Raw genomic sequence first — 27,692 nt, forward strand, 5'->3', positions numbered from 1 at the left:
ACGGCCAGGAGTTGGCAGGTGAAAAGCCAGCTTCCTTGCCTCCCAGGAGGACAGCTCTGAAGCATGAGCTACACTCTCTCCCAGGGTCCCCCTTCAGGACTGAGCCCCAACTGCCCACAGGGTTAATCTTCTCATTAATACACTGTCTGTACTGGCTTCCTTCTGTTTCACTTCCCTGTTGCCTTTCCAGAACTTTCTGGGATCCTCTACCAACTAAACTATTTTCAGTCGTATGCTCATCTCGGCGTCTACTTCTGAAACGACGGAGTGTTTCGTTTAATCCTCAATAGTCCTGTAAAATGGACAGATGTCGCTTCCCCCTTGCACACTTGAGCAAAATGGGGCTCACGTGATGTTATCTGTTCAAGGCCAAAGCTCTGGGCACTCACGCTCTCCACAGCCTCCCTGAGGAACATGCTCTGATGGGCGCTGCCCCAGGACCTCTTCTCGCCCTGCCGCCTGGGGCTCCGCTGACCGCTCCTGAACCACATCTCCCCCTTACAGGAAGGCCGCTGCCTGTTTGTCATCCTGCTCATGGCGGTGTACTGGTGCACGGAGGCCCTGCCCCTCTCGGTGACAGCCCTGTTGCCCATCATCCTCTTCCCCTTCTTGGGCATCCTGCCCTCCAACAAGGTCTGCCCCCAGTACTTCCTGGACACCAACTTCCTCTTCCTCAGCGGTCTGATCATGGCCAGCGCCATTGAGGAGTGGAACCTGCACCGGAGAATCGCCCTCAAGGTCCTGATGCTCGTTGGGGTCCAGCCAACCAGGTAAGAGGGACCGCATCCCTTGGAGCCCAAACCCACCCTTCCTGGTCTGGTCTGGTCACCCAGGTCAACAAGCTTATCATGTCCCACCTGCCATTGGCTCATTCAATCCCCGGATGTTTCGCAAGTCAGACACAGTGCTGGGCTCCTGGGTGGCTCTCAGGAGTGCGTGAGAATCACCTGGGGAGGCCACTTGAAATGCATACCCCAGGCCCCACCTGGGTCCAGTAGTTTTAGAGAGGGCCATTTTAGCAGTGTGACTCGGGCCACTGGGGGCTGAATCCCACCTTTCCTGCTCTGGGAAATGACTTCACTCCTCTCTCTTTGCCTGTAAAGTGAAGGCATAATAGCTTAGACCTGTAAGAGTGCAGTAAATCCTGGCCGATATCATCCTACTTTGCTATTTAATAGCCCAGATGCCAAGGCTGGTGGGGAACGGGGGACAAGATGGCCTTGGAGAGATAGGGTGGCAGGGTCCATTTCTGCGGGGCCTCAGGCTCCCTGGCTAGGATTTGAACTTTTGTTCTAAGAGAAATTAAACGACCTGTAAATAGGGTTTCAGGGGTGCCTGGGTGGCTCAGTCGGTTAAGCGTCCAGCTTTGGCTCAGATCATGATCTCGCTGTCCATGAGTTCGAGCCCCGCATCGGGCTCTGTGCTGACAGCTCGGAGCCTGGAGCCTGTTTCAGATTCTGTGTCTCCCTCTTTGTCTGCCCCTCCCTCGCTCCTGTTCTGTCTCTCTCGCTCTCAAAAAAAAAAATAAATAAACATTAAAAAAATTTTTTTTAAATAGGGTTTCACTGTTCTTTTTTTTCTTTGCAATTTGTTGCATCTTAAAGATCCCTTGCTAGAATAATGTTTTTAAATGTCTAAAGCACACAACACATAGAATGGAAAAAAACAACAACCACAGCAAAAATGCAGTCATCCAAGTAGATTTTTAAAAACACACATATCTGTGGGGCGCCTGGGTGGCTCAGTCGGTTGGGCATCCGACTTTGGCTCAGGTCATGATCTCGCAGTTGATGAGTTCGAGCCCCGCGTCGGGCTCTGTGCTGACAGCTCGGAGCCTGGAGCCTGCTTCGGAATCTGTGTCTCCCTCTCTCTCTGCCCCTCCCCCGCTCATGCTCTGTCTCTGTCTCTCTCAAAAATAAATAAACATTAAAAAAATTAATAAAAAAAACCCCACACACATTTATGATATAGTCCCATATGCACTCCTTTACAGTAAATGATAAGATCTAGCGACTGACCTAATAACAACTACAATAACTCCCTCTAGTCCCAGTGTCCGTGATATTCCAAGATGTTCGCGACTATTACGGCATGATATGAAAATATCTGTGATCTTAATTGGCAACCGAGTCCCAGGCACTTCTGCTCCTATTGAACTTTGTTGCCTTTGTCTATCCCCAAAGGAAATACTTGATTTCTATTAGATATTAATATAATAGAGATGCACCTCCCCCTCATTTCTATCTTGAATTTTATCCACACTGGTCATGAATCTCTGCTTTAAAGAGTTCTAAGGTGGGGAATGACATGACTAGATTTGCATGAAAAAAACCACGCACAATTCCTCTAGGCTGCCGCGTGGAGAGCAGACGAAGAGGGAGACACTGGATGCAGCCTAGTTAGGAGAATGTTCTGGGTGTCCAGACGAGACAGGGTGATGGCTTGGACTGGGGTGATGGCAGTGGAGATGAGCTTTGGAAGCTCTTTGGTTGATAAAGTAGTCGGGGGTAATGGTTAGGGAGAAGAAGGTTCTACGTAACTCCTAGGTTTCTGGTGTCGACTGTGTGTCCAGCACTCTGCCCGACTCTGTAACTGTTTCCTCATGTCTGTGGGAGAGAGTCTAGCTGTAGAAGTGATTCCAAGAAGTGATTTCGTTGTCAGAACAACGAAAACAATGTGACACTAGTCCAGAAATAGATTTTTATTTATTTAAAAAAAAATTTTTTTTTCAACGTTTTTTATTTATTTTTGGGACAGAGAGAGACAGAGCATGAACGGGGGAGGGGCAGAGAGAGAGGGAGACACAGAATCGGAAACAGGCTCCAGGCTCCGAGCCATCAGCCCAGAGCCCGACGCGGGGCTCGAACTCCCGGACCGCGAGATCGTGACCTGGCTGAAGTCGGACGCTTAACCGACTGCGCCACCCAGGCGCCCCCAGAAATAGATTTTTAAATGCCGCATAACATTCTAGAAGAAATCTCAATCGGTGGAGGGAGGAAAGGATTATTCAGTAAACGGTGAAGGTTGGAATAACGGGCTTATCCTTTGAACAAAAAGAAACTACTTACATCTTGCTTCGTACTATCCATCTGAACAAATTCCAGGTCGATTAAGGGTTCAATGTAAAGCAAAAAGATCATGGAAGTCGGATTCCTGTGGGTGGGAGGGGCCAAGCAGTGGCAGGCAGGCAGGGGGTCAGGGCCTGTCTGGGTGTGCTGGTGAGTTCAGGGGAGTCTGAGGCTGGTGCCTGGTAGGAATGGGAGGGGAACCGGGAGAGGAGGCTGGCAAAGGTGGTTTGAGGGGGTACGGTGGATGGTCTTGGGGGCGAACCAAGGCAATTTTATTCTGTAATGGAAGCCATCAAGGACTGGGGGACAAAGGGGAGAAAATTTCGGGGCTGGGTGTCTTTGGACTATTTTGCCTGGGGGACCCATGGCCAGGTGAATCCGTGGCCACGTGGAACCCGTTTCCTTAGACCTGAGATAAGGCTGGCGAATGGATCTGGTCCCCACTCGGTCGCCTGGCTTGTCCCCTCTGGGCCTTGGCTTTCCGTCGGTCAAACGAGTGGCTGGATTCCTCAAGGTGGCAAAGTGGGACCAGAGGACCTCCTGGGCCCCCGTTCTGGATGCGTCTCTAACTCCCTCTGTTCCCAGGCTCATCCTGGGGATGATGGTGACCACCTCCTTCCTGTCCATGTGGCTAAGCAACACCGCCTCCACTGCCATGATGCTGCCCATCGCCAGCGCCGTCCTGAAAAGTCTCTTTGGCCAGGAGACTCGGAAGGACCTCGGCCAGCAGAGCGAAGAGAACGCAGGTGAGGCTGTGGAAAGGCACCGGGGCGGCCCCCCGACCCAGCACGCAAGAGTGGGAGCAGGGTGTCCAAAAGTTGCAGGGGAAGGTGAAGCAAACGCACTTGCTGAGCACATATTATGTGCCGAGTGTTTACATAATAATAGTAACTGACAATTAGCGAAGTCAAACCTTGACACCTTTGTTTCTTTCTTGAATTGCATTCACTGAGTGCCTACTGTGTACCGAGTGACGAGTTCAACACTTTGCCTACACTTTCTCTTACTTCTCAAAACAACCTTATGAAGTAGGTACTATACTTACGCCTGGCTTCAGAGCATTTGAAGAGATGCTCAGCATCGCTAATCCCCAGAGAAATGCAATGTGCACAGACCCTGTAACCCGGCGGTTTTGCTCCTGGATGCACACGCCAGAGGAGTTCGGACACAGGTCCACGAGGGGACAGTTGGGACGGCGCTCACTGCCTCGTACTCTGTGGTGGGGTGACTTGGTAGCCACGTGAACGCAATCACCAATAAAGGGGAAGGTGAAGTGCGTGCTGTTGAGCCCCATGCTGCTTTTAGGAGCAAAGAATTCGTTCTAGAAACGGATCTCACAGAACACAGTTGGGATTGAAAGAAGCCAGAATGAGAGACAGGAGACAATGCCATTATGTAAATTACAACTTCACGCAAGGGGCCACTTTGCAAGAACATAAGCAGATGAGAGACTACAGATTAAACACATCAGCACGGTTGCTCTGGGAAGGATGGGAGTGGGAAATGGGAACCAAAGGAACTAAATAAAGAAGTAAATAGGGACGCCTGGGTGGCTCCGTCGGTTAAGCATCCGACTTCAGCTCACGTCATGATCTCACAGTTCGTGAGTTCGAGCCCCGTGTCGGGCTCTGTGCTGACAGCTCGGAGCCTGGAGCCCGCTTCCGATTCTGGTCTCTCTCTCTCTGTCTCTCTCTGCCCCTCCTCTGCTCGTGCTTGCTCTCTCTCTCTGTGTCTCAGAAATAAACATTAAAAAAAGAAAAAAACGAATAAAAAGAACAAAAGGAATAAAACAAAAGAACGGCCTTGTACAATACGCAGTGAGAATGGGATGTGATTCACTCGAATGCTGGAAACTGTGTTCTTAAGGAAATACAAGTAGCTGCTGCATTCTTAGATGACTAACCAAGGGCTCAGAGAGGGGAAGTGACTTCCTTCCCCAGGACACAGCAGATGAATGGCCGAGCCCAGCCTTGCACCCCGGCAGTCCGGTTCCAGAATGTGCTATCTTACCCATGGGACCAGCTGCACCTGTGAGAATGCAGGTAAACGTCTACCTGCAAGTGGCTTGAAAAATAACGGTTTGTTTTCCTCAAATATCAAGAAGTCAGGTGGAGTGCCTGGGTGGCTCAGTCAAGATGATTTTGGCTCGGGTCATGATCCCAGGTTGGTGGGGTCAGGCTCCCTGCTCAGAGTGGAGTCTGCTTGGGATTCTCTCTCTCTCTCCCTCTGCCCTTCTCCCCCACTCACTCTTTCTCTCTTTCTCTAAAATAAAGAAAGAAGTCAGAGAGAGGCAAAGACAGGATTGATTGATTGATTGATTGATTCAGAGACACAAAGATGCCAGGACTTTTCACTGGCATCTCTGTGATTCCCTTGATCTTTCCCTCCTGGTTGCAGCAGCTGCCCTCTTCTGTCTGCTTTAAAATGTCTTCCTTTTTGGGGCGCCTGGGTGGCTCAGTCGGTGAAGCGGCCGACTTCGGCTCAGGTCATGATCTCTCGGTCCGTGAGTTCGAGCCCCGCGTCGGGCTCTGTGCTGACAGCTCAGAGCCTGGAGCCTGTTTCAGATTCTGTGTCTCCCTCTCTCTGACCCTCCCCTGTTCATGCACTGTCTCTCCCTGTCCCAAAAATAAATAAAACGTTAAAAAAAAATTTTTTTTTAAATAAAAAATAAATAAAATGTCTTCCTTTTTATTTACATAAATGCAGTTTAAAAGGAAGCTTTAAACCAGTTCATGTGTGGACAGAAATCTCTAGTTCATCCCCAATATTGAGTCTGTCTTTGCTCTGTTAGTGATAGAACCCCCCCACATGGGCACGTGGCTTTGGAGAGAAAAAGCTCAATTTCCTGGCTGCCCTTGCAATGAGGCGTGGTCACGTGACAAAGTTTGACCAATGGTATGCGAGCAGGATGGTGCCTGCAGCTCCCGGGTCCTGCCCTTCCTGCCCTCCACTCCTGCTGGCTGGAATGGGACCTGACCGCGAGATGGGGTGGGAGGTGCCACCTGGGAAGCCACATGTTGAGTGACAGATGGGGGAGCTTGGGACCATTTTTCCCGGATAACACAACCAACGCCGTTCGTGAACCCCTGGGCCCTGAGTGCTAGTTGTATATTTTTTGAATACGTGTTAAAATTAATATATGTGTTAATAATCTAAACAGTGATCCGTGTACCATCTAAGTTCATCTCGTTTACTGTGGTATGAGTCTCTGCCTATGATGCAGTGAGGGGTTTTGTTTATTTTATTTCCACATCGGCCCTGCGAGCTAGGAACGATGAGAACTACCTTCCAGGTGAGGTTCAGAGAGGTGAGGTGACAGGTCCAGAATCAATCACACTGTTGGTAAAGCAGCAGAGCCGGGATCTCTGCAAGGTCAGAATCTTCCAGGTGGAAGGGAAGAGATGTTCTACAACAAGAGTCAGAAAACTTATTGTGGGGGCGCCTCGGTGGCTCAGTGGGTTGGGTCCGACCTCCGCTCACAGTCCGTGAGTTCGAGCCCCGCGTCGGGCTCTGTGCTGATAGCCCGGAGCCTGGAGCCCACTGCAGATTCTGTGTGTGTGTCTCTCTCTCTCTCTCTCTTTCTCTGCCCCTCCCCTGCTTGCACTCTGTCTTTCTCTCTCTGTCTCAAAAATAAATAAAAAAATTTTTTTAATGTTTTAAATACATGTTTAGAAAAAGAAAACTTACTCTGTAAGTGTCCAGATAGTAAATATTTCAGGCTTTGCTGGCCACACCATCACTACCGCTCAAACTCTGTCCTTGCAGAGAGAAAGCCTCCACAGGCAATATGTAAATAAGCGGGTGTGGCTGGGTTCCACTGAAATTTTATTTATGGTTGCCGAAATTACAATTTTGTGTAATTTTTACGTCACGAAGTATTACGCTTCTGCTGACTTTCTCCAGCCGCTTAAAAACGTAAAAACCAATCTCCAGGCGCCTGGGTGGCTCAGTCAGTTAAGCGTCCGGCTTCGGCTCAGGTCATGATCTCACGGTCCGTGGGTTCGAGCCCCGAGTCGGGCTCTGTGCCAACAGCTCAGAGCCTGGAGCCTGCTTCGGATTCTGTGTGTATGTGTGTGTGTGTGTGTGTCTCTGTCTCTCCCTCTCTGCCCCTCCCCTGTGCACGCTCTATCTCTCTCAGTCTCTCAAAAATAAGTTAACGTTAAAAAAAAGTTTTTTTTTTTTTTTTAATGTAAAAACCATTCTCAATTGGCAGGCAGCGGGCCAGAGTCAACCCACGGGCCATAGTCTGCTCACTTCCACAGCTTCATCGGTTTTCGGACTGTTTCCCTTGGGTGTTGGGCTTCAGGAGAACTGCCTCACAGTCACCCTGGAATGGTGACTCAGCTCCTTCTCCGACTTCTACCCCACTTTCTCTGTTTTATACGCTGGGCTTCAGAGGAGCAATCACAGATGTTTCCTGAGCACTTACTTCAGGCCAGGGTTCTTGGGGGCCTTACATCTGAATGACGTAGAACCAACATTGACTCCATTTAGCAGATTGGCAACGGAGGAAGCAATTTAAGAAAAGAGGCTAGAGTAGCCTCCAAGGTCACACAGCTGCACAACAGGGGCTCTGGTATTTTGAATCTTGGCTGGCTGACTTCAGAGCTTGGACTCTTAACCTCTGCTAGTCTGTCTTGTACACAAGATTTTTTTTTTTTCCCCAAGAGTTTAGTGGCCAGGAAAAAAAAAAAAAAAAGAGCCATTTCCTTCATTATAAAGATGGAAAAATCTGAGATCCAGGAAGGGGAAAGGACTTGCCTACAGTCACACACAGTGTTGGGTGCAAGGCGAAATCCAGAATCTTCTCCCATATGCTGTAGGATGTCAGGAGGTAGGAGACCCTGGGAAGCAGGGGCAGATAACTACTTTCACAAGTGGTAGGATCGGAGAGCAGGACTGATTAATGATCAGCTCTGAGTCCTAAAGGAAGGCTAATTCCAGTGCAAAGAGAGATGTTCCCTTCCACCCAGTCTCTGTGCCCTGTCCTGGTGGCAGGCCATGAGTGAGGACAGCGGAGGAGGGAGTGGAGACTGTTAGTGGGCCAGGACGGGGGGGAGCAGGCTCCTGGGGGACCTAGGTCCATGAGGGACACCCAGAGCAACCACAGAGATGATAATATGAGCTCTCATTTCTTGAAGACCCACCAGCCAGACGTGGTGCTTAATTTTTCATACTCGTTAGCTCATCTTATAACAGTACCAAGAGGTAGATGAGCCCCATTTTACAGAGGAGGACACTGGGGTTCAGGGAGGCAAAATGATTTGCCCAAAGCAACGTGGTTAGTTAGTTGCTGAGCTCTGTCTGAATCTAGAATCTACGGTTGTAAAAGACGAGGCTGGCTTACCATCCTTCAAGATAACGTCATTCAAAGAGCAATGTTTTAGGCTAGGTTAAGCACTGCCCCCCTCCTTCACTCCTCATTCACGAGGCCAGAAGCGGGGGGTGGGGGGGGGGCCCTTCCGAGGCCCTTTTATCATCTGTGAATTGAGGACACCTCCCATTTCGTACATATCGTTGGGAAGCTGGCATGAGATCCGAGAGCCTGGCGCACAGGATGTGGTTGATACATGGCGGTTGTTTAAAAATCACTAAGATTTCCAGGAATAGGGGAGGAGCGGGTGATACGACCCTACCCCTTGGTGCACCTTTAAGTTTCCTTGAACCTCTAGTGGAGAGGGATTTGTTTGTTACCCGTCTCCTCCACGGACCCCGAGCCCCATGGCGGCTTGCGCCAGTCTTTCCCGTTGCCGTGAACAACCTACACGGGTAGAGTGTTGTTCACCCAGAACGCTGTTTGGCACGTAGTAGGGGTTCAACAATTGTGTGGCGTTAATGGATAAATGAATGAATGGATCAGTTACGTCACTGTTCTTTTTAAGTTTTTATTTACTTATTTTGAGAGAAAGAGAGGGTGCAGGGGAGGGGCAGAGAGAGAGGCGGAGAGAGAGAATCCCAAGCAGGCTCTACACCGTCAGCACAGAGCCCAGCATGGGAGTCGATCCCACAAACCGTGAGATCATGACCTGAGCTGAAATCAAGAGTCAGACGCTTAACCGACTGAGCCACCCAGGGGCCCCAGTCACATCACTGTTCCAAACCTCGGTGGGTTTGGAACCTCCTCCATAAAATGGGGTATGAATACATATTACCCAGACTGTTGCAAGTGTTAAATGAATTAATGGATGTCAACCTGCCCAAGCTTGGGGGGCATTGATACAAGATACCGAATTTGATACAAGAACTCTTTCCCGAATATCCCAGGCTTCGAGAACATGCTATCCACACAGTTGGCTGTGCCAGGTGAGACCTGCTAAGAGCCAGGTGGGCGCTGTTGGAGATGGAGCGAGATTCAAGAGGTGGGGGATCAGCGGTCCTGGGAACAAGCCTGACTCTGCCACTGACCCACTGGGTCATCACGATCCAGGCTGTAAGCCGCCTCTCCGGGCCTCAGTTTCCCCAGATGAAAGGAGGACTGGAGAAACGGCCTAGCTCTCCCAGGCTCTTCTGAGGCTGCTGCAAGATTGCAAATGGGAAAGTTCTTTGGGTCCCTCAGGGATTGGTGTTATTTCGGCAAGACCTCACATAAGCTCCAAGCTCCTAACTGGCCAGCCATTTTGGAGTCTTGGCCCCCACTGGCCGATTTGTGCATGGTCACCTGGATCACTGTGGTCACAGGAGGCACGGGGGTGCACCCTGGTAAATAGTTAAGAACATTCAGCATCTTGGTTTTTCGTGGTGTGTGTGTGTTTTTTTTTTCAACTGCATCCTCGTGGGCTTTATTATCATCACACTTATGAGGAAAATGATGCTCGGCATATAAGTTTTTCATCTTGCTGACTTGTATAAAGAGGTAAAACTCCTTCCTTATCTCGTGCGCTATACTGATGATTGCTGTTTACTGTTGTACCTGCACAGCTTTCTTTCTCTGCCTTGCCAGTAGCGGGTACGGTCTCATATTGGGGCCCCCCAGCTCAGTTGCTGGTGGCCGCCAGCTTCCGTAGATGAGTGACAGGGGCCAGGTGGGGACTGTAGCAGACTGCCTGCGAGCACAGGCCCCTCGGAGGGTGTGGGCAGCCTCTGGAGGCCACAGTCTCCCCCACCTATAACTTGGGGTGAGGGTTTTCAATGCTGGCGGCACAAAAGAATCAACTGCTGAGCTTTTAAAAAATACCGAAGCCCAGGTTCCTCTCCCAAGCTGCTAAACCAGAGCTTCTAGGGTGGGGCCTAGACACTTCTAGGAAATTCTGCCATTCCTCAAGGGTGCCCAGAGCTGCCTTGGGTTGTGCCTGAGACGTTAGCGAGCTCTGCTGAGGTCTAGATGCCGTGGGACAGCTGTGGTCCCAACCCAGGTAGGAAGTGAAGGGTACAGAGGAAGGTAGAGGTGAGTCGGGGCTGGGGGGTTACTGGATCCGAGTTCTTCATGTCTGGCCTTGCCCTGGGGAGCGACTTTGCCCACGATCATAAGTGTCCTATTAACGGCCCTGACTTCCTGCTTCAATGCCCTGGCCTCTGGCCCCGCTCATTGGATGTGGCGGTGTGCTCCATCATAGGAGCCTTGGAACCCTCATCCCCGTGGCCCAGGGTGAGCCGATCTGCATTCAGCCTTTGGACCTCTGCTGGCGATCAGCAGGCCCAGCCTTGATAAAATGACAGCTCCCACAGATCCCACTCCCTGTAAATACCAACAGGGAAGAAACAGCCCAGCGCGGAGAGGGGAAGGGACTTCTTCCCCAAGCCACATAGTGAAACAGGGAAAGAGCTGGGGCTGGAGTCGAGACCCTTCCTCCCAAACACACATCTGCAGTTAAACAGCTGGAGTTTATTCTGGTTGCCCCAGTGAGAGAGAGCACAAGCCACCAGCAGCCGTGATGGCCTCCGTCAGACGCGTTACAAAAGACCTCTCATGGGCTGTGGGCTTTGGCTGGGGCATTTGTGGGCGTCTAAGGAACCTTGCTCTAGATTGAATGACATCAGGAGTCAGGGGCAATTCTACAGGTAAAGAAGTAGCAGCCATTCATTCGGCAAGAGAGGGCGCGCTTGGCATTTTGTGGCGGCAAGTGGCTTTGTGCTGTGACGAGATTATGCAGTGTCCTTGCTCTGTCTCACTTCATCAAGTCTCAGAGAGTGACTCTGTCTGATGTTGGCAAAGTGTAAGATGATTTAGCTCCAACAAGAGAACACATGGCAAATCTGGGCCAGACCAGTTCTGGACGTCAGGGGCCGCTTTCTTATTCTTTCTCAAGAGTAACCCACATTTACTAAATCCTTGCTAGGGCTCAGATTCCTGTTAAATTCTTTCAGTTGGGATCTGGTCAACTTTGGCTCACTACATCTAGCCCACCTCCTGGGTTTTTTTTTTTTTTTTTTTTTTTTTTTTTTTTGTGCAACCTATGAACCAAGCATAGTTTTTATATGTTTAAATGGTTGAGTAAATCAAAAGAATATTTTGTGACATGTGACAATCGTATGAACTTCAGATTTCAGCGTCCAAAACTAAAGGTTTAGCCACACATATTCATTTATGTATTGTCTGTGGCCATTTCATGGCAGAGTTGAGTACGACAGAGACGTATGGGCCCCCCAAAACTAAGATATTTACTGTCTGGTCCTTTACAGAAGAAATGTGCCAATCCCTGCTTTATTTGTTTATTTTTGTGTTCATTTATTTTTGAGAGAGAGAGAGAGAAACAGGGTATGAGCAGGGGAGGGGCAGAGAGAGAGAGAGAGGGAGACACAGAATCTGAAGCAGGCTCCAGGCCCCAAGCTGTCAACACAGAGCCCACTGTGGGGCTCGAACCCACGAGCCATGAGATCATGACCTGAGCTGAAAGCAAACGTTTAACTGAGCCACCCAGGCACCCCACCAATCCCTGCTTTAAATGGTGTCTTAGTCCATTCGGTCTGCTCGAACAAAAATACCGTGGATTGGGTATTTATTTCTCATAGTTCTGGAAGCTGGGAAGTCCAAGATCAAGGTGCCAGCAAATTTGTTGTCTGGTGAGAGACTGTTTTTTGATTCGTAGACGGCCGTCTTCTCTGTGTCTACACATGGAAGAGGCAAGGGAACTCTATGGGGCATCTGTTGCAAGGGCACTAATCCCATTCGTGAGGATTCTGTGCTTGTTACGTAATCACCTCCTAAGGGCCCCACCTCCTAGTACCATCTCAGCAGGGATCAGGTTTCAACATATGAGGCTGGGGGAGATGCAGACATTCAGTCTATAGCAAATGGGTCAGCTCCTTAATCCTCTTGACAACTCTAGAATTATTACTTCCGTTTTATGAATTAAAGAACTGAGATACAGCGAGACTAAGAGATTTTTCCAAACCCAGGTTTCTCAACTTCAGCACCGTGACGTTTTGGGTGGGATGATTCTTTGCGGGGGGGGGGGGGGGGGGGCGGGGGGGGGGCTGACTTGTACATAGGAGGACGTTTAGCAACGTTCCTGGCCTCCACCCACTAAATGCCAGTAACACCTCCGCACCCCCACTCCCACTCCCAGTTACGACAGCCAAAAATGTCTCCAGACGTTGCCCAGTGTCTCTCAGAGGCAGAATCGGCCCCAGTTGGGAACCACTGCTGTAAGTTTGCATCGTTAAGTGATGGATCCATGATCTGAACCCAGAACCTGTGTGTTCGGCTCTCCGTCACACCCTCAATGCCCAGGGATAGGTTCTCTTGTTCTTGGTGATGGTTTCAGCTGTAAAAAATCTTAATCCCTTCAATTGTTCTTGTCTCCAAAACACTATTGAAGGCCTCCAGGGAGACTGACCTATTAGGCAAGGGGTATCTTTAAAAGGAAGTCAGATCCTGTCCTGACTCCCCTTTGCTCAAACACTCCCCTGGCTCTGCTCACATCTGACTGGGCGTAAACGCCGAAGTCCTTACTGTGAGCCCCAAGACGTCCGCGTGACCCAGCCCACCTCCTGCCCCGCTCGCTCACCCCCGCTCCTTCCCTCACCTCACCTCCTGCCACCCTCTCCTTTACTTAGTCCCCTCCAGGCCCAGCCCCACCGCTCTCCCTTCTTCTCAACATACCAGATACATTCTCACCTCAGGGCCTTTGCACTTGCTGCTACTGTTGCCTAGAATCCTCTTCCCACGGCTCTTCCTGTGACTGGCTCCTTTTTTTTTTTTTTTTTTTTTCCTCTTGGCTCCTTTTATCCTTGAGGTCTCAAATCAGCTGCCATCAGCTCATGGTGTCTTCTCAGTTGACTTGGTCACAGTCGCCCACCTGCCCCCCTCCTGACTCGGCAATCACTCTCCATCACACCACCCACTTTCTCCTACATCCCTACCTGAGATGGTCTTTCTTCATTGCTTGTCTGTCTCCCCTTCTGGAATATAACCTTCCTGGGAGCCGGGAGCTTGTTCTACATTATTCACCGTGTACTGCAAGCTCATAGCCAATAGCACATAGTAGGTGCTCAACAAATACTGAATGAATGAATGCATGCATGTATGGGAGAGCAGGGTGACTGACCCATTACTTAGAGCTAGTCTTTCATAAACATCCCATTGCCAATGGCAGCTCAGGGGAGTCCGGAGCTGAGTTAACCGGTCGTCTAGAGGACTTGCAGCGTAACCCCCGTCCACAGGCCCAGGACCATCTCCGAATAGGAATAGGTGGGACGGAAGGATGGAATCTCAGGTGCCTTTTTGAAAAGTTCAATTAACGGTATAGGAGGGGAACCCGAAGAAGCCCTTTCCGCTGACGACGCGAGAATAGGAACACTCCTATCCACTCCCCACATTCCACTAAAGACGTCCTGTTCTTCCCTCCCAGCTGCTGTGCGGAGAAACGGGCTGCACGCGGTGCCCACGGAGGTGCAGTTTCTTGCTGGCACGGAAGAGTGAGTTCCCGGTGCACTCGATAGAGGACCCAGTGCTTGATCCGAGGAGATGATGACCAAGAATTCAGTGCTGCAAGCAATCCTCCCCCAGCCCCCACTTTCTCCAAATGACCTAGTGCCCAAGTTTCTACCATTCATCCCTTTGGCTTAGGCCAAAAAAAAAAAAAACAAAAAAAAAAAAAACCAAACAAACAAAAACCAGTGCAAATGTGGACGGCAAGGGCAGGGGAGCACATGAGGTCCCTAGAGGTCTGGTGCGGTGGCGCATCTGAGAGGAGGGGCCAGCCGAGCGGGAGCACGCGGCTCCGAGACGGTCAAGGAGGAGAAGCACGCAGACAGGGGTCAAGAGGCTCTAAAGGCACAAGTATCCTAAGAGACAATCACAATCCTCACAGCTGTGTGACTAAGGAAGCCTCTCCGCCTCGATGGCACGTTTAGTGCCCGATGTCCTTTGTATTTGGCAGTGTGCTTAAGAGCTTGGGGTTTGGGAGCCCTGCAGACCTGACTCTGGATCTGGTTCTGCGGCTCGCCGGCCGTGTGATTGGGACAAGTCCGTCAGGTTGGTTTCATCCACCAACTGGGCGTGACATTGGTACCCACCTGAGAGGGCTGTTTTGAGATGAAATCAGCTAACGTCGATCAAGTAGGTCGCCAGGCCCTACGGGCACAGGTAGCGCTTGTTGTTAACGGCATTGTTCCCTTGGTTTGTTGGCGATGAAACGGCAGGAAGTAAAGTCGCCTGCTCAAGGCATTGCTTGGCACCAGTCAGGTCTGTTGTATGCATCCGACAAATATTTATAGACAGCTGAACAACACCAGGCACCACCGGAGATGCAGCAACAGGCAAAAATCCAGCCCTTGTGGGGTTTACGTACCAGGGACAAGACACAAACATATGAGTGGAATTCATAGTATGTCAGATGGATGGTGAGAGCTATGCAGGGGAACAAAGCAGGAGAGAAGGCCGGGGGGCCGGGGGGGGGGGGGTGGCCTGCGGGGTGTGAAAAGGCAGCTTTAAAACAGGTGGTCAGAAGGTGACACTTAAGCAAACACCTGTAGGAGGTGAGGGTCATGGGGGCCCCATGGGAAGAGCGGTCTCAGCGGAGGGGCCGGCAGGTGCAAAGGTCCTGAGAGTCCAAAGCGGCCAGGAAGCCAGTATGGCTGGTGGAGTGGATGGCAGTCGTTGGGGTCCGAGAGATCACTTGTGTGGTGGTGGAGAGGCAGACCGTGAGGGACCTCCTAGGCTAATGATGTAGCCTTGACTTTGAACGAGAGGGGAGCCAGTGGAGGCTTTTGGCAGAGGAGAGACATGATCTCATGTCTGATTGTCTTATTCTGTGGCCTCCGCTCCTTCCTGGCACCATATCCGGGGGCTTTGAGTCCAGCTTTGAGATGTGGTTTCTGTGAGTGGCCCGGCCACTCACTAATACCTGCGACCTAGGAATCTGTGTGGGCCATCTGCCCATGCAGAGCTTGTGCTGAATCTATGGGAAAAGACTCAGTCCTCATTCTTCTAGAACTCTGTGTCCACTGAATGAACACCCCATCCATCGGATGGGGGCTCCATATCCATTGGAGTGGAAGTCCCCTCTCTGGGCCTTAGTTTCCCCAACTGAACAAAGAAGTGCTTGCACAAGGTGAACCCTAAGGCCCCTTCTGCTCTGATTCTCATCGTGAGGCTGAGTCTGGTCCCCTAGGCCTGGGGACCCACAGTGCCTGCCAGGACTTTCACCCTGAGAAGTCAGGCCATGACATCAGTCTCCAGCCGCCTCTTATCTTCCCTTCCTTTTAGACCCCAAATCATATTCCAGTTGCCTTCCAGATAAGGGGCTTCTCATTAGCAATTAAGGCCAGAAGATATTTGAAGTATCTTTGATTCCTTAAAAAAAAAAATTGATCTGTTATAGAGGGACAATTGTTAATGTCATTCATTTAGAAAAATTTTATGATTGCACAATGAAGAAGAATACTCTTTTTTTTTATGTTTATTTATTTTGGGGAGACAGAGAGAGACAGTGTGAGCAGGGGAGGGGCAGAGAGAGAGGGAGACACAGAATCCGAAGCAGGCTCCAGGCTCCGAGCTGTCAGCACAGAGCCTGACGTGGGGCTCAAACTCATAAGCCGTGAGATCATGACCTGAGCCGAAGTCAGATGCTTAACCGACTGAGCCACCGAGGCACCCTGAAAAAGAATACTCTTAGACAAAAAGAAAGATGTACCCCGCATCTCAGTCCCAAAGACAGAATAAAACAGTTAGGGGAATACTACTCTAGACTATTTCTGGATGCCTCTCTATGTACATAAATGCATTTTTAAAATAAAAACGTTGATAATGCTGTATATGCTCTTTTGTAACCTGCTGTCTCACTTAATGGAACGTGGTCAGCATCTTTTCACCTCAATAAATTGATGGCAACGCCATTATCTTTTAATTATATAATTAACAATTCTTTTTTTTTAATTTTTTTTTTCAACGTTTATTTATTTTTGGGACAGAGAGAGACAGAGCACGAATGGGGGAGGGGCAGAGAGAGAGGGAGACACAGAATCGGAAACAGGCTCCAGGCTCTGAGCCATCAGCCCAGAGCCCGACGCGGGGCTCGAACCCACGGACCGCGGGATCGTGACCTGGCTGAAGTCGGATGCTTAACCGACTGCGCCACCCAGGCGCCCCAAGCTCATCATTTTTAATAGCCGTGTTGGTGTTCCATCCAGAAAGAGGATCATCTTGATCTATCGAATCCCCTTTGGATGGAGATAAGGGTTGTTTGTAATGTAAACTATATTTAGTGCCGTGGTGAACTCATACCCACGCCTGAGGCACCTGCCCAATTATTTCTTTGGGATTAATTCTGAAAGTAGAAAGTTTGAGCTGAAGGGTTGCACGTCTTTAGAGGTTTTCCACGCCTGTGCCAAGCTGCCTTCTAGAAAGACCACTTAGTTCTCCCAACCCAAGCGATGCTTCCCCGCGCCCCCCGCCCCCCGAAGGCCAGAAATTCTGAAACGTGTTCTGAATGGCTTCTCTTTGGGTTTGTTTAAAGCAAAGACTGCCCTGAGGCGGAGGCTCCCTTGGACTGCAAGAAGGAGGAGGAATACCACAGGAACATCTGGAAGGGTTTCCTTATCTCCATTCCCTACTCAGCCAGCATCGGGGGCACTGCCACCCTCACGGGCACGGCCCCCAACCTCATCCTGCTTGGCCAGCTCAAAAGGTAAAGGCAGGTGCTCCACGGGGCACGGGGGCCTCTGCTCCTCCCACCCCTCCTCCTCTCCTTCACTCAACATTCGGGGAAATATGTACCGAATGCCGTCTATGGGCCGGGCTCTGGGGACCCAGCAGTGCACAAGCCCAGAGAAGGCCCCGCGCTGGGGAACTTCCATTTTGGTGGTGGAGACAAGCAATAAAGGAAAAGGCAGCTGGATACATATGCAACGATGTGATAAGTTATGGAATCAAATAAAGCCGGAGAAGGGTGCGGAAGGGACAGGAGTGGGTGCTATTTTACAGAGGCTGGTCAGGGATGTGCTGCCTCTATAGCAAGGTGACATCTGGGACCTAGAAGTTATGTGAGCACAGGAAGGAGGAACATTCCAGACAGGGATAACCGGCGTGGTCAAAGGTGAAAGGCACAAAGACCAGGAGCGCAGAAGGCAGAGGGGAGGGAGTGTGGGGGGACAGAAGGTGAGTTGTTAGGACCCCAGCTTTTGCTGCCAGTGAGATGGGGAGCCCAGTGCAAAGCTGAGAGCAAAGGAACGACATGATGTGACATCGGCTTTGAAAAACCAACCCCGGGGCACCTGGGTGGCTCAGTCAGTTGGGCGTCCGACTTCGGCTCAGGTCATGATCTCACGGCTGGTGGGTTCGAGCCCCACGGCGGGCTCTGTGCTGACAGCTCAGAGCCTGAAGCTTGCTTCAGATTCTGTGTCTCCCTCTCTCTCTGCCCCTCCCCTGTTCATCCTCTGTCTCTGTCTCAAGAATAAATAAACATAGGGGCACCTGGGTGGCTCAGTCGGTTGAGTGTCCGACTTCAGCTCAGGTCGCGATCTCATGGTTCGTGGGTTCGAGCCCCGCGTCGGGCTCTGCGCTGACAGCTCAGAGGCTGGAGCCTGCTTCCGATTCTGTGTCTCCCTCTCCCTGCCCCTCCCCTGCTCACGCTCTGTCTCTCTCTGTCTCAAAAATAAATAAAAACATTAAAAAAATTTTTTGTTTAAAAACCAACCCCACTGGAGGCGTTGGGCTGTGGCCATGGTGGTGGCCGTAAGGTCCCAGGAGAAGCTCTGTAACCAGGCCCCCGGGCCAGCAGTGGAGCGAGCCCTGCCAGGAGCTAGTCTCCCCATTGCCGGAGCTGTTCCAAGAGTGGCTGGGTGGCCGTCTGTCAGGGCGGGAGAATAAAAGAGAAGGATTCTCAGATGGCATATGACTTGTCAACTCCATGATCCCAAGCCCCTGGGTTTGAAGATGTAAGCAATCCCAGGTATTGCCAGATTCCGTTCCTACGATGTTCAGATTCCAGGATCTGAGAGGCGAGGATTCTAAGATCCCTCTGCAAAGGGAGGGAACATCAGACGTTCACTTAGTCCACGTGAAAGCATTTGGCAAACACACACAACAGACGTATTTAATCTTCAACATGGCCCCAAATGCGGGCCAGCTCCCTTACCCGGTACTAAGTCCAAGAATCATGGACCTCCTGAGATGATGGGGGAAAGCCGGCTGTGATGGTCTTCCTGAGAGGAGGTTTGCTATCACTTCCCATCAAAGTGGTTTTCGTGGGAAATTCCGAGCACACCCGTCTTTTAACCTCCTAAGCCAATTTTCTTTCATTTGGAGAGAGACGGAGAGAGTGCGAGTGGGGGAGGGGCAGAGAGAGAGGGAGAGAGAGAACCCCAGGCAGGCTCCATGCGGTCAGCAAGGAGCCCAACACGGGGCTCGAACCCACTACACCGCGAGAGCACGACCTGAGCCGAAACCAAGAGTCAGGCGCTTAACCGACTGAGCCGCCTACGGGCCCCCTGGAGCCGATTTTAAAACCTTAACTTTCCACTGTATTCTCAGGTCCTGAAACCTTTTGATTTTAAAAGCTGGTGATAGAAACCAGTGATTCTCAGCCATGGGTGCATATCAGAGTCACCCTCCCGGGCTGCCTGGGTCTCTGTTGCAGAGATTCGGATTCAGGAGGTGTGGAATGAGGGTAGGGCTCAGCACTTCCCCAACTGACTCAGCCCGCTGCACGACTTCGGGTTGTCTTTTCATCTTTGAGCAGGCCTGGCCATGCCTTGTGGGTTTTGGTTTGTGGCTTTGTTTTGTTTTGTTTTGTTGTTAAGGACTGCAAAACGGAAAGCCAAGATGGTCCTGCTTGCCACGTGAGGACAAGCTGAGTTGGGCCCTTTAGTGCCCTCAGTTAGAAGGAAGTACCAGCAAAAGGGCGTATGGGCTGGGAGGACAAAGCTGGAGCGCATCCCTGGGCTGGGCAGGAAAGATGTGGGCTCTGGGGCCTTCCGGGGCAGATGCTGAGTTGCAGGGTCGCGGGGAGCAGGGCAGGTGGGGCCGTTGCTGTCGGAGGGTTTTCAGGCTGCCTGCCCACCCTGATACGAGCAGAACTTTGTTCCAACTTGAAAAGAAATTAAGGGAAAAAATGCTGGAGGCAGAAGTAAAAATACCAAATGTGAAGGATTTGGGGTAAATTACTTGTAAATCACATGCAAATCATACACAGCGTTTGACTGCACAAGCTTGGACCTTCTGGTCTGGCGGGAGAGGATGTAAAATGAATGCCAAATCATGCGGGGTTCTGATTCTCTAGCCAGGAGCGTGGGGAGGTGGGGGAATGGTTGCCCTGAGTGTCGCCCTTGGCCTTCGCTCCCCAAGTACATTTTATTCCTTTACTCTGATTATATAGGTACATTGCAGAACACTCAGGAAATGTAGGGGGAAAAAACTGAAATACGTTCCATCGCCCTGGTAATATTAAACGTACTGTTGTTTATTATGTATAAACTCCCATGCTCTCGCTGAGAAATCGCTGCGTGCATATACGCCGTGTGCATCCGCGAGGCTGACCTTGGCCGGCTCTCATCTCCCCTGTTTCTCCAGTTTCTTCCCACAGTGCGATGTGGTGAATTTTGGCTCCTGGTTCATTTTTGCCTTCCCTCTCATGCTGCTGTTCCTGCTGGCGGGCTGGCTGTGGATCTCCTTCCTGTATGCGGGAATGACCTTGAGGTACCCTCATGCCCACCGTGAGCTTTGAGCCTGACGGGAGTCCCCGCTTCCTTCTCGTTGGGGAGACAGCGGTCTTCTCAAGTCTGGTTTCCTCCCGTGTGAACGAAGGATCGTCACTAATCTCATGTCACCTTCTCCCAGGGTGACTGTCGCAGAGCCCTCACCTCCCGGGGATACGAGGATTATGGGTAGTGTGAGCTGCCTGCTAGGCCCAGACCCTCAGTTAACGGCCCCCGTCGTCGGCAATTACGGTTGGCGTCCTCCTTTAAGTACTCCCATTTTATGGGGCCCTGGTGCAGGAGCTGATTTGGGGTGGCACAGGGCATTAACTAACGTCGACTCCTATAGTGCGAAAAAGAATCCCTTTATCAACTCCCATAGAGGGAAGCAGGCGTCTCTTGGGTGATGAGGCCACCGCCCTACCTACCTAACATTTCCAAACCAGCTTTTTAAACAGAGAACGAGTGTCAGTTCCAGAGACGTGAGCCAGCAATGGTATCTGGCAGAATGTAATGATTGCCCTGCTTTCGTGTGTTTATTTTTATGATTACGTTTTTCTAACAAGTGATTCTTGTTTTCCATTGATGGGAGCGATATAAAATGTTGTGTTTACATACATAATTAAAGACTGCAATGATGAATCTATTTGGAGGAAGGTATTAAGCAAATATGAGCCAAAGGCTCCGATCATGGCGTTCCTTGACCCAGACGCCATCCGGAACTCCCCCCTAACAGAGACTCGGGGTTCAAAGCCTGCATTCGCCCTGAGAAGCAAGTCCTGACTTTGGACTCAGATGGACCAGAGTTCAAGTCACACTTCCATGTGACCTTGAGCAATTTTGTAAACCTCCCCGAGCTTTTCATTTCTTCACTTGTGGATTAAGGCTAAAAATTAGCTACAGCAAAAGTACAGGCTGGATGAGGGAGGGTGTGTAGACTGCCCAGGACTGAGCCTGAAATAGAGCCCTTTTTTCCGGTCGACTTGTTTTCATCTAACAGACATCTGCAGGACGCAGCCACAAGAGGCCATGATGGAGGAAATGCAGTGTTCAGTGACAGGTGTTTCTGGGTAACAGAGAAGTTTCAGGCCAATGACGTGACAACATCTTCACTCGGCAAATATCTGCTGAGTACCCACTATGTGCCTGCTAGGGTTGTAGGTATTGAGCGTGGAGCAGTGGGCAGGGCAGAGACCATCCCTGCCCTTGGGGGGCTTGCACTCAAGGTGGGGAAGACAGACAGGGAGCAGCCAAAGGCAGCAGGAATGCCAGTCATAAGTGCCGTGAAGGAAAAGACCGTGACATATGAAGGTGCACCCTGGAGGGCTCTCACCTAACGGGGAGGTCAGGAGAGCCTTCTTGGGGAAGGGACTTTTTTTTTTAATGTCTATTTCTTTTTAAGAGAGAGAGAGAGCATGAGAGGGGGAGGGCAGAGAGAGAGAGAGAGAGAGAGAGAGAGAGACAGAATCCGAAGCAGGCTCCAGGCTCTGGGCAGTCAGCACAGAGCCCAACCCGGGGCTCAAGCTCGTGAACCGCGAGATCATGATCTGAGCCCAAGTTGGACGCTCCATGGACTGAGCCACCCAGGCGCCCCAAGAAAATTTTCGTGTAGATGAATTTCTCAATTCTTCTCATGTGGCTCCTGAATTTTCAATTACGGTTAGAAAGACTTCCCCATTTAGGAGTTGTAAATAAACAAAAAACTCATGTTTTCATTTAGTTTTTGTTTTTGTTTTTGTTTTTTACACTGAACTCTTTGATCTGTTTGGGTTTATTCTTAGGGTGCCATGTGAGGTTTGGATCCAACTTCATTTTTGTTCCAGATGGCCGTCCAGGTGCCCAACGCTGTTCATTCATTGGCACACGAAAGTTTTTAAAATTTGATGAAGTCTGAGCTATCTGTCTTTGGTTGCTTGAGCTTTTGGTGTTATCTCTAAGAAATAGTTGAAGTTGAAATCGAAGGCCAGAAAAATTTCCCCCTGTGTTTTCTTCTAAGAATTGTATACACCTAGCTTTTATATTTAGGTCTGATCCCTTTTGAGTTATTTCTTTTTTTAATATGATATGAGATAGGGGTCCACATTTACTCTTTTTCCTGTGGCTATGCACTTGTCCTGGCATCATTTGTGAAAAGACTACTCTTTCCCCACTGAATGGTCATGGTACCCTTGCCAAAAGCCAGTTAAGCATGGAAGTATGGATTTATTTCCACACTTTCAGTTCTATCCCATTGATCCGTATGTCCAGCACCACTGACTGAATAGTTCATCGTTTCTACACCAGTCTGAGAGACCAGCTTTGTCGTAGACGCAAATCCCCAATCTATTTCTGGGCCTTCCTGTTTGTTCCATTGGTTTATTCATGTGACTGTTTGACCCCCCTACAAAATCGGAAGCCTGGGAGTCCTCTGATCACATTCACTTTTTTAGAAGACCATCCAGGCTGTAGGTGGGAAGGACTGATTTTGGAAAGGCTTCCCCAGGGGCAGGAAGGCCACTCCCAGCGGCAGCGGGTGCTGTCTCCGGAACAGAGAGAACGAGGCTTGGCCGGGGCGTGGTGGGGTCGTTGACAAGTTAGTCGTACCTTTGCAGTGGCCATTCCTAACCTCCCTGCTCTCTGTTCCAGGGGCTGGAGGAGGAAGAAGAAATCCGAGATCAAGACGGATGCAGAAGATAGAGCTCGAGCAGTGATTCGGGAAGAATTCCAGAACCTGGGGCCCATCAAGTGCGTGGTGTGGGGGTTCCTGGCGTGGGGAGAGAGCCCAGTGTAGACTTCACTTTCAGGAGAGTTACCTCCTGGCTTGACCACTGGATCCCTAGGGGCTGAGTCCCGGGAGGGAGGGAGGTCTCAGGACGATGGCCTGGGAGCCTAGAGGTGGAGGGTAGGAGGGTGGTTTACACAGTCAGCCTCTTGACCTGGTGCTGTGCAAACACTCTGAGGACCGGGAAGCCCCTCGGCATGTAGTTGGGGTGGGGATCTGCTGCCCTGTCCTGGCTAAAGCACCCTTTCCCTTCCGGCACACGGGGTACCCCCTGCCTCGGGCAGCTGCCGGGACCTTTTTCAATGCATGTTTCCCATGTGGTGAAAACGCCTAGGAGTCAGGGGGCCTGCACCCAAGACTGGCTCTGCTGCCTACTTCCTGTGTAGCCTTGGGGAAGGCACTAACCCACTCTGGGCCCTGCTCCCCAGTCTGTGAGATGAGCACCTTGGGTAGATGTTTGCTCGGACGTTGGGGGATTGTCTGTGTCTGCCCCTGTCCATGTCTGTCTGCCCCCTCTGTGCATGTAGTTATCTAACTTCCTCTGCGTGTGTGACTGCTCCCGTCTCACCTACCTCTGGGCTGTTTCCTTCTTTTCGGTTTTTCTGCCTCTGCTTTGCTCTTTCTTTCTCTCTGTTGAGTCTCCGCCTCCCCCAAAACCTTGGGAAATTCCCAGAGGGAGTGATATAAATAGCTTGGGGGGACGTGGTGTTTGATGCTCAGGAAGGATCCTGGAGGAGTGTGGAAGCCCCTGGACGGGAATCCTTTACACCCCAGGATACCCTTCCCCTCACTCTGGGGAGTGAGTTACCTCTTGCAGCTTCTCGGAGGCAGGGCCTGGGCCCATCACAGCCAGCGGGCATCTGCCCAAGGCCTTCCCAATGCTGTGGTCCGCCCAAAGCCCACCATCACCGTGGCGCCTGCCTGTCTGTGCCACAGGTTTGCCGAGCAGGCCGTGTTCACCCTCTTCTGCATGTTCGCCATCCTCCTCTTCTCCCGGGATCCGAAGTTCATCCCTGGCTGGGCCAGCTTCTTCACCCCTGGGTGAGACTCGGGGGACCCGGGGGTGGAGCCCAATAGGGAAGATTCTGGGATGGGCCACCTGGGGGAGGGGGGCGGTGGCTGGGTGTGTAACTTTGTCCCGTGTAACTATAAACAGCTCCGTCCTTTACTCTGAAAAAATTTAGGTTCAGATGATAAAACGTTTGGGGTTCTCACGTGTTAGGAACTTTTGCCTTTGGAATCAGACAAAACTGGGCTCAAGCTTTGTAAGCTTGGCCACTCACAAATTGCGTACCCCTGAGATCATCATCCGCTCATGTATTCTACATCTTTAAATGGCTAAAAATCAAAAGATAAATGATATTTGTGACAAAGAAAATTACATGAAATTCAAAGCTGATTGTCTGCAAATAGAGTTTCATTGGGACACACAGCCACACCTATTCATTTATGGATGGTCCGCAGCTGCTTTCATGGTGGTTCGTTGGAGAAGAACATTCTGTAGGAGGCTGCAGGTGGCTTCTCAACGATTCTAGTTTGGACTTGGGTTAGGCTTGTCATGAAGGCGAACATGTCTTTCAGATGCTGCAACAGGCAGTTGGAACCGTAAGCCTAGAAGCTCGGAGGAGGTGTTGGCTTGCAGATATAAATGTGGGAGTCATCACAGAAATTTGGAATTTAAGTCCAATTAAGGAATTGATGGGGCCAGCTAGAGAAAGAGTAAAGGGAGAGTGCAGAAGATTCTGAGGACCCCCAACATTTAGGAGCTGGGTGGAGGAGAGAAAGGGGAGAAGCAGTCGGGGAGGTAAGGTGGAAAGCCTGGGGCAATGAACCAGCAAAGGCCAAGAGAGGAGAGCGTTTTAGTAAAGAGTGAGCGGGCGACCACGTCCGATTCTGGTACGTCAGAACACGAGTAGATAGGAAATACGTCCTCTGGACTCGGTGAGAGCTCATGATTTCCGTCAGCACCATCCAGTAGAAAGAGAACGTGAGCCACGGATGTAATTTTCCAGTTTTAGTAGCCACATTTAAAAAGTCAGAAGAAACAAGGAAATCAATTCTAGTCATATCGTTCACTTAACCCACTGTATCATTTCAACATGTGATCTACATAAGAAATTATTGAGATCTTTTACTTTTTTTTGCACTAACTCCTCAAAGTCTGGTGTGTAGTTTAATTGCAGCCCATCTAAGTTTGCTCTTGCCAGATTTCAAGTGTCTACTAACTGCTGGCTACCATTTGGATAGAGCAGCTCTACTCACGTAACTCTTGGGGCCTCGGACCCCCCCCCCCCCCCCTGGTTAAATGGGTGATAAAAAGTCCTCATCTCCTGTGGGTTGTTATAAGGAAGAAACGATGTCACTTCATCGAGCCAAGAGGAGAGGCTTTTACTTCCACTGTCTTCTTTTCCCAGGATGTAGATGCTTTGTTCTTTTTCTCAGATGAAAGATGGGTGTTGTAAACAGGCCAACAAAGCAAAGAGAATGAAAATCACCTAGAAACTCAGTCTCCAATTCTGACACACGTCTTTCCTGACTGATAAATGCCTGTCTGGGAACTGTTCTCCATCTCAATCCCATGGGTAGTTACAGGACTGTATACATTAGCCAAAACTCAAAAGTATATTACCCTTCAGATGGGCACGTTTGATTGCATGTTCATTGTACTTCAATTGGGGCGCCTGGGTGGCGCAGTCGGTTAAGCGTCCGACTTCAGCCAGGTCACGATCTCGCGGTCCGGGAGTTCACGATCTCGCGAGATCTCGAGTGATCTCGCGTGAGTTCGAGCCCCGCGTCGGGCTCTGGGCTGATGGCTCGGAGCCTGGAGCCTGTTTCCGATTCTGCGTCTCCCTCTCTCTCTGCCCCTCCCCCGTTCATGCTCTGTCTCTCTCTGTCCCAAAAATAAATAAACGTTGAAAAAAAAAAAATTAAAAAAAAAAAAAAGCTAATTGCAGAGATATATGCAACCTAGCTAAAAAGAAACCTATCTAAACAGAAGGTTTTTTAACAGAAATGTGAGTACAGGAGACATATAAGTTGTGACCTGCTTTTTTTCTTTTTTGTTTAATCGTAAAAGTTATGTATAATCATAACAAATTCAAACAATGCTGAATTGAAGAACGAAAAGTTATTCTTCATTTAACCTCTGTAAATGAAGAGATTTTCACAATTAAAACTTCGTGTCTGACGTATCTGATATACACACACCCTCGCCCATAATAGTAGGTACACACAGACATATACGTATGCATATTACAAAAACTGGGAGAGTACAGTACTATAATCCTGGACAACTTGGCCTTTCTGACCTACTTCATTCTTTTAAAAAAAAATTTTTATGTTTATTCATTTTTGAGAGACAGAGCACAAGCAGGGGTGGGGCGGAGAGGGAGGGGGACACAGAATCTGAAGCGGGCTCCAGGCTCCGAGCTGTCAGCCCAGAGCCCGACGCGGGACTTGAACCCACCAACCGCGAGATCATGTCCTGAGCCGAAGTCGGCTGCTCAACCGACTGAGCCGCTCAGGTGCCCCTACTTTATAAGTTTTCAAAATGTTTATTTATTATTTTTGAGAGACAGAGCATGAGCAGGAGAGGGGCAGAGAGAGAGGGAGACACAGAATCCGAAGCGGGCTCCAGGTTCTGAGCTGTCAGCACAGAGCCCGCCGCGGGGCTCGAACCCACAAACCATGAGATCATGACCTGAGTCGAAGTCGGACGCTCAACCGACTGAGCCACCTGGGTGCCCCTACTCCATTCTTTTTAAATGCTCCATAGTAGTCTATAGAAGGAGAGCATCTTAATTTATTTAATCAATTCCTTTTGGATTGTGTCTAATATTGCAAATAAAAAGGTTTTATTTGCAAGATACCTTTGTTGTACTTCTATGTCAATGCTTAAAGATTGATATCATCTTATATCTTTTAAAAAAACAGATGCAGGGGCGCCTGGGCGGCTCAGTCGGTTGAGCGACCGACTTCGGCTCAGGTCATGATCTCGCGGTTCGTGGGTTCGAGCCCCGCGTCGGGCTCTGTGCTGACAGCTCGGAGCCTGGAGCCCGCTTCCGATTCTGTGTCTCCCTCTCTCTCTGCCCCTCCCCTGTTCACGCTCTGTCTCTGTCTCAAGAATAAATAAACATTAAAAAAAATTAAAACCAAACAGATGCAGGGCATTTCATTATAGATAAACTAATATATATCCATTGTTGTACACAATTTAGTTACACGTGTCTGTACTAAAACTCTTCCTTTTTTTTCTTACTCTTATGCATCATGAACATCCTGTTTATGGTCCGTGTACGCGAGTCAAGTTCCCCTGAGGGTAAATTCCTAGAAGTACAATGACTGGATCAAGGGGTATTTACATGTATTGAAACACGTTGCCAGCTGCCCTCCAGAAGGTTAAACCAATTTATTTTACCCCATCTGTATATGCTTTCCAACGTCCGCATTAGATACTATCCTCACCCTTTCAGGTTTGGCCTGTTAGCAGACAAATGATACTCCAGCAGCATTTTGGTTGATATTTCTGTAATGCAGTGATAATGGCCATCTTTTCCAGTTTCTTGGTCCCTTGAATACTCTCCTTCCCAAATGTGTGGACTGAAAGGGCTTTGGTTGACGTGTGGCTCTGTGCCTCATTGAGTTTGGAGCCAGACGCATCTGGGTTCAGTGCCCGTCTCCCGCATGGACCATGGCCTGGCTTCGAGCAAGCTGCTTCTGCTCTGTGAGCCTCGGGTGCCTCATCTGAGATAGAAACTGTGTGGCCCGGAGAGACTTCTGTGAGCCTG

The 27,692-nt window shown here is 50.0% G+C and overlaps 1 protein-coding gene across 2 annotated transcripts in view; it reads left to right on the plus strand.

The window, feature by feature from the left end:
- Nucleotides 1-27,692, plus strand: part of SLC13A3 (solute carrier family 13 member 3) — a 74,710-nt gene that overhangs the window by 27,399 nt on the left and 19,619 nt on the right. For both annotated transcript variants that reach the window (XM_047853579.1, XM_047853580.1), the window contains exons 2-8: nucleotides 505-770; nucleotides 3,654-3,814; nucleotides 13,859-13,925; nucleotides 16,967-17,137; nucleotides 20,020-20,145; nucleotides 22,770-22,868; nucleotides 23,842-23,946. In XM_047853579.1, the coding sequence (XP_047709535.1) occupies nucleotides 505-770; nucleotides 3,654-3,814; nucleotides 13,859-13,925; nucleotides 16,967-17,137; nucleotides 20,020-20,145; nucleotides 22,770-22,868; nucleotides 23,842-23,946 (995 nt within the window). The remainder of the gene's footprint in view (nucleotides 1-504; nucleotides 771-3,653; nucleotides 3,815-13,858; nucleotides 13,926-16,966; nucleotides 17,138-20,019; nucleotides 20,146-22,769; nucleotides 22,869-23,841; nucleotides 23,947-27,692) is intronic.

The sequence above is a fragment of the Prionailurus viverrinus genome, chromosome A3 (genome assembly GCF_022837055.1).
Source record: "Prionailurus viverrinus isolate Anna chromosome A3, UM_Priviv_1.0, whole genome shotgun sequence".
Taxonomy (NCBI): domain Eukaryota; kingdom Metazoa; phylum Chordata; class Mammalia; order Carnivora; family Felidae; genus Prionailurus; species Prionailurus viverrinus.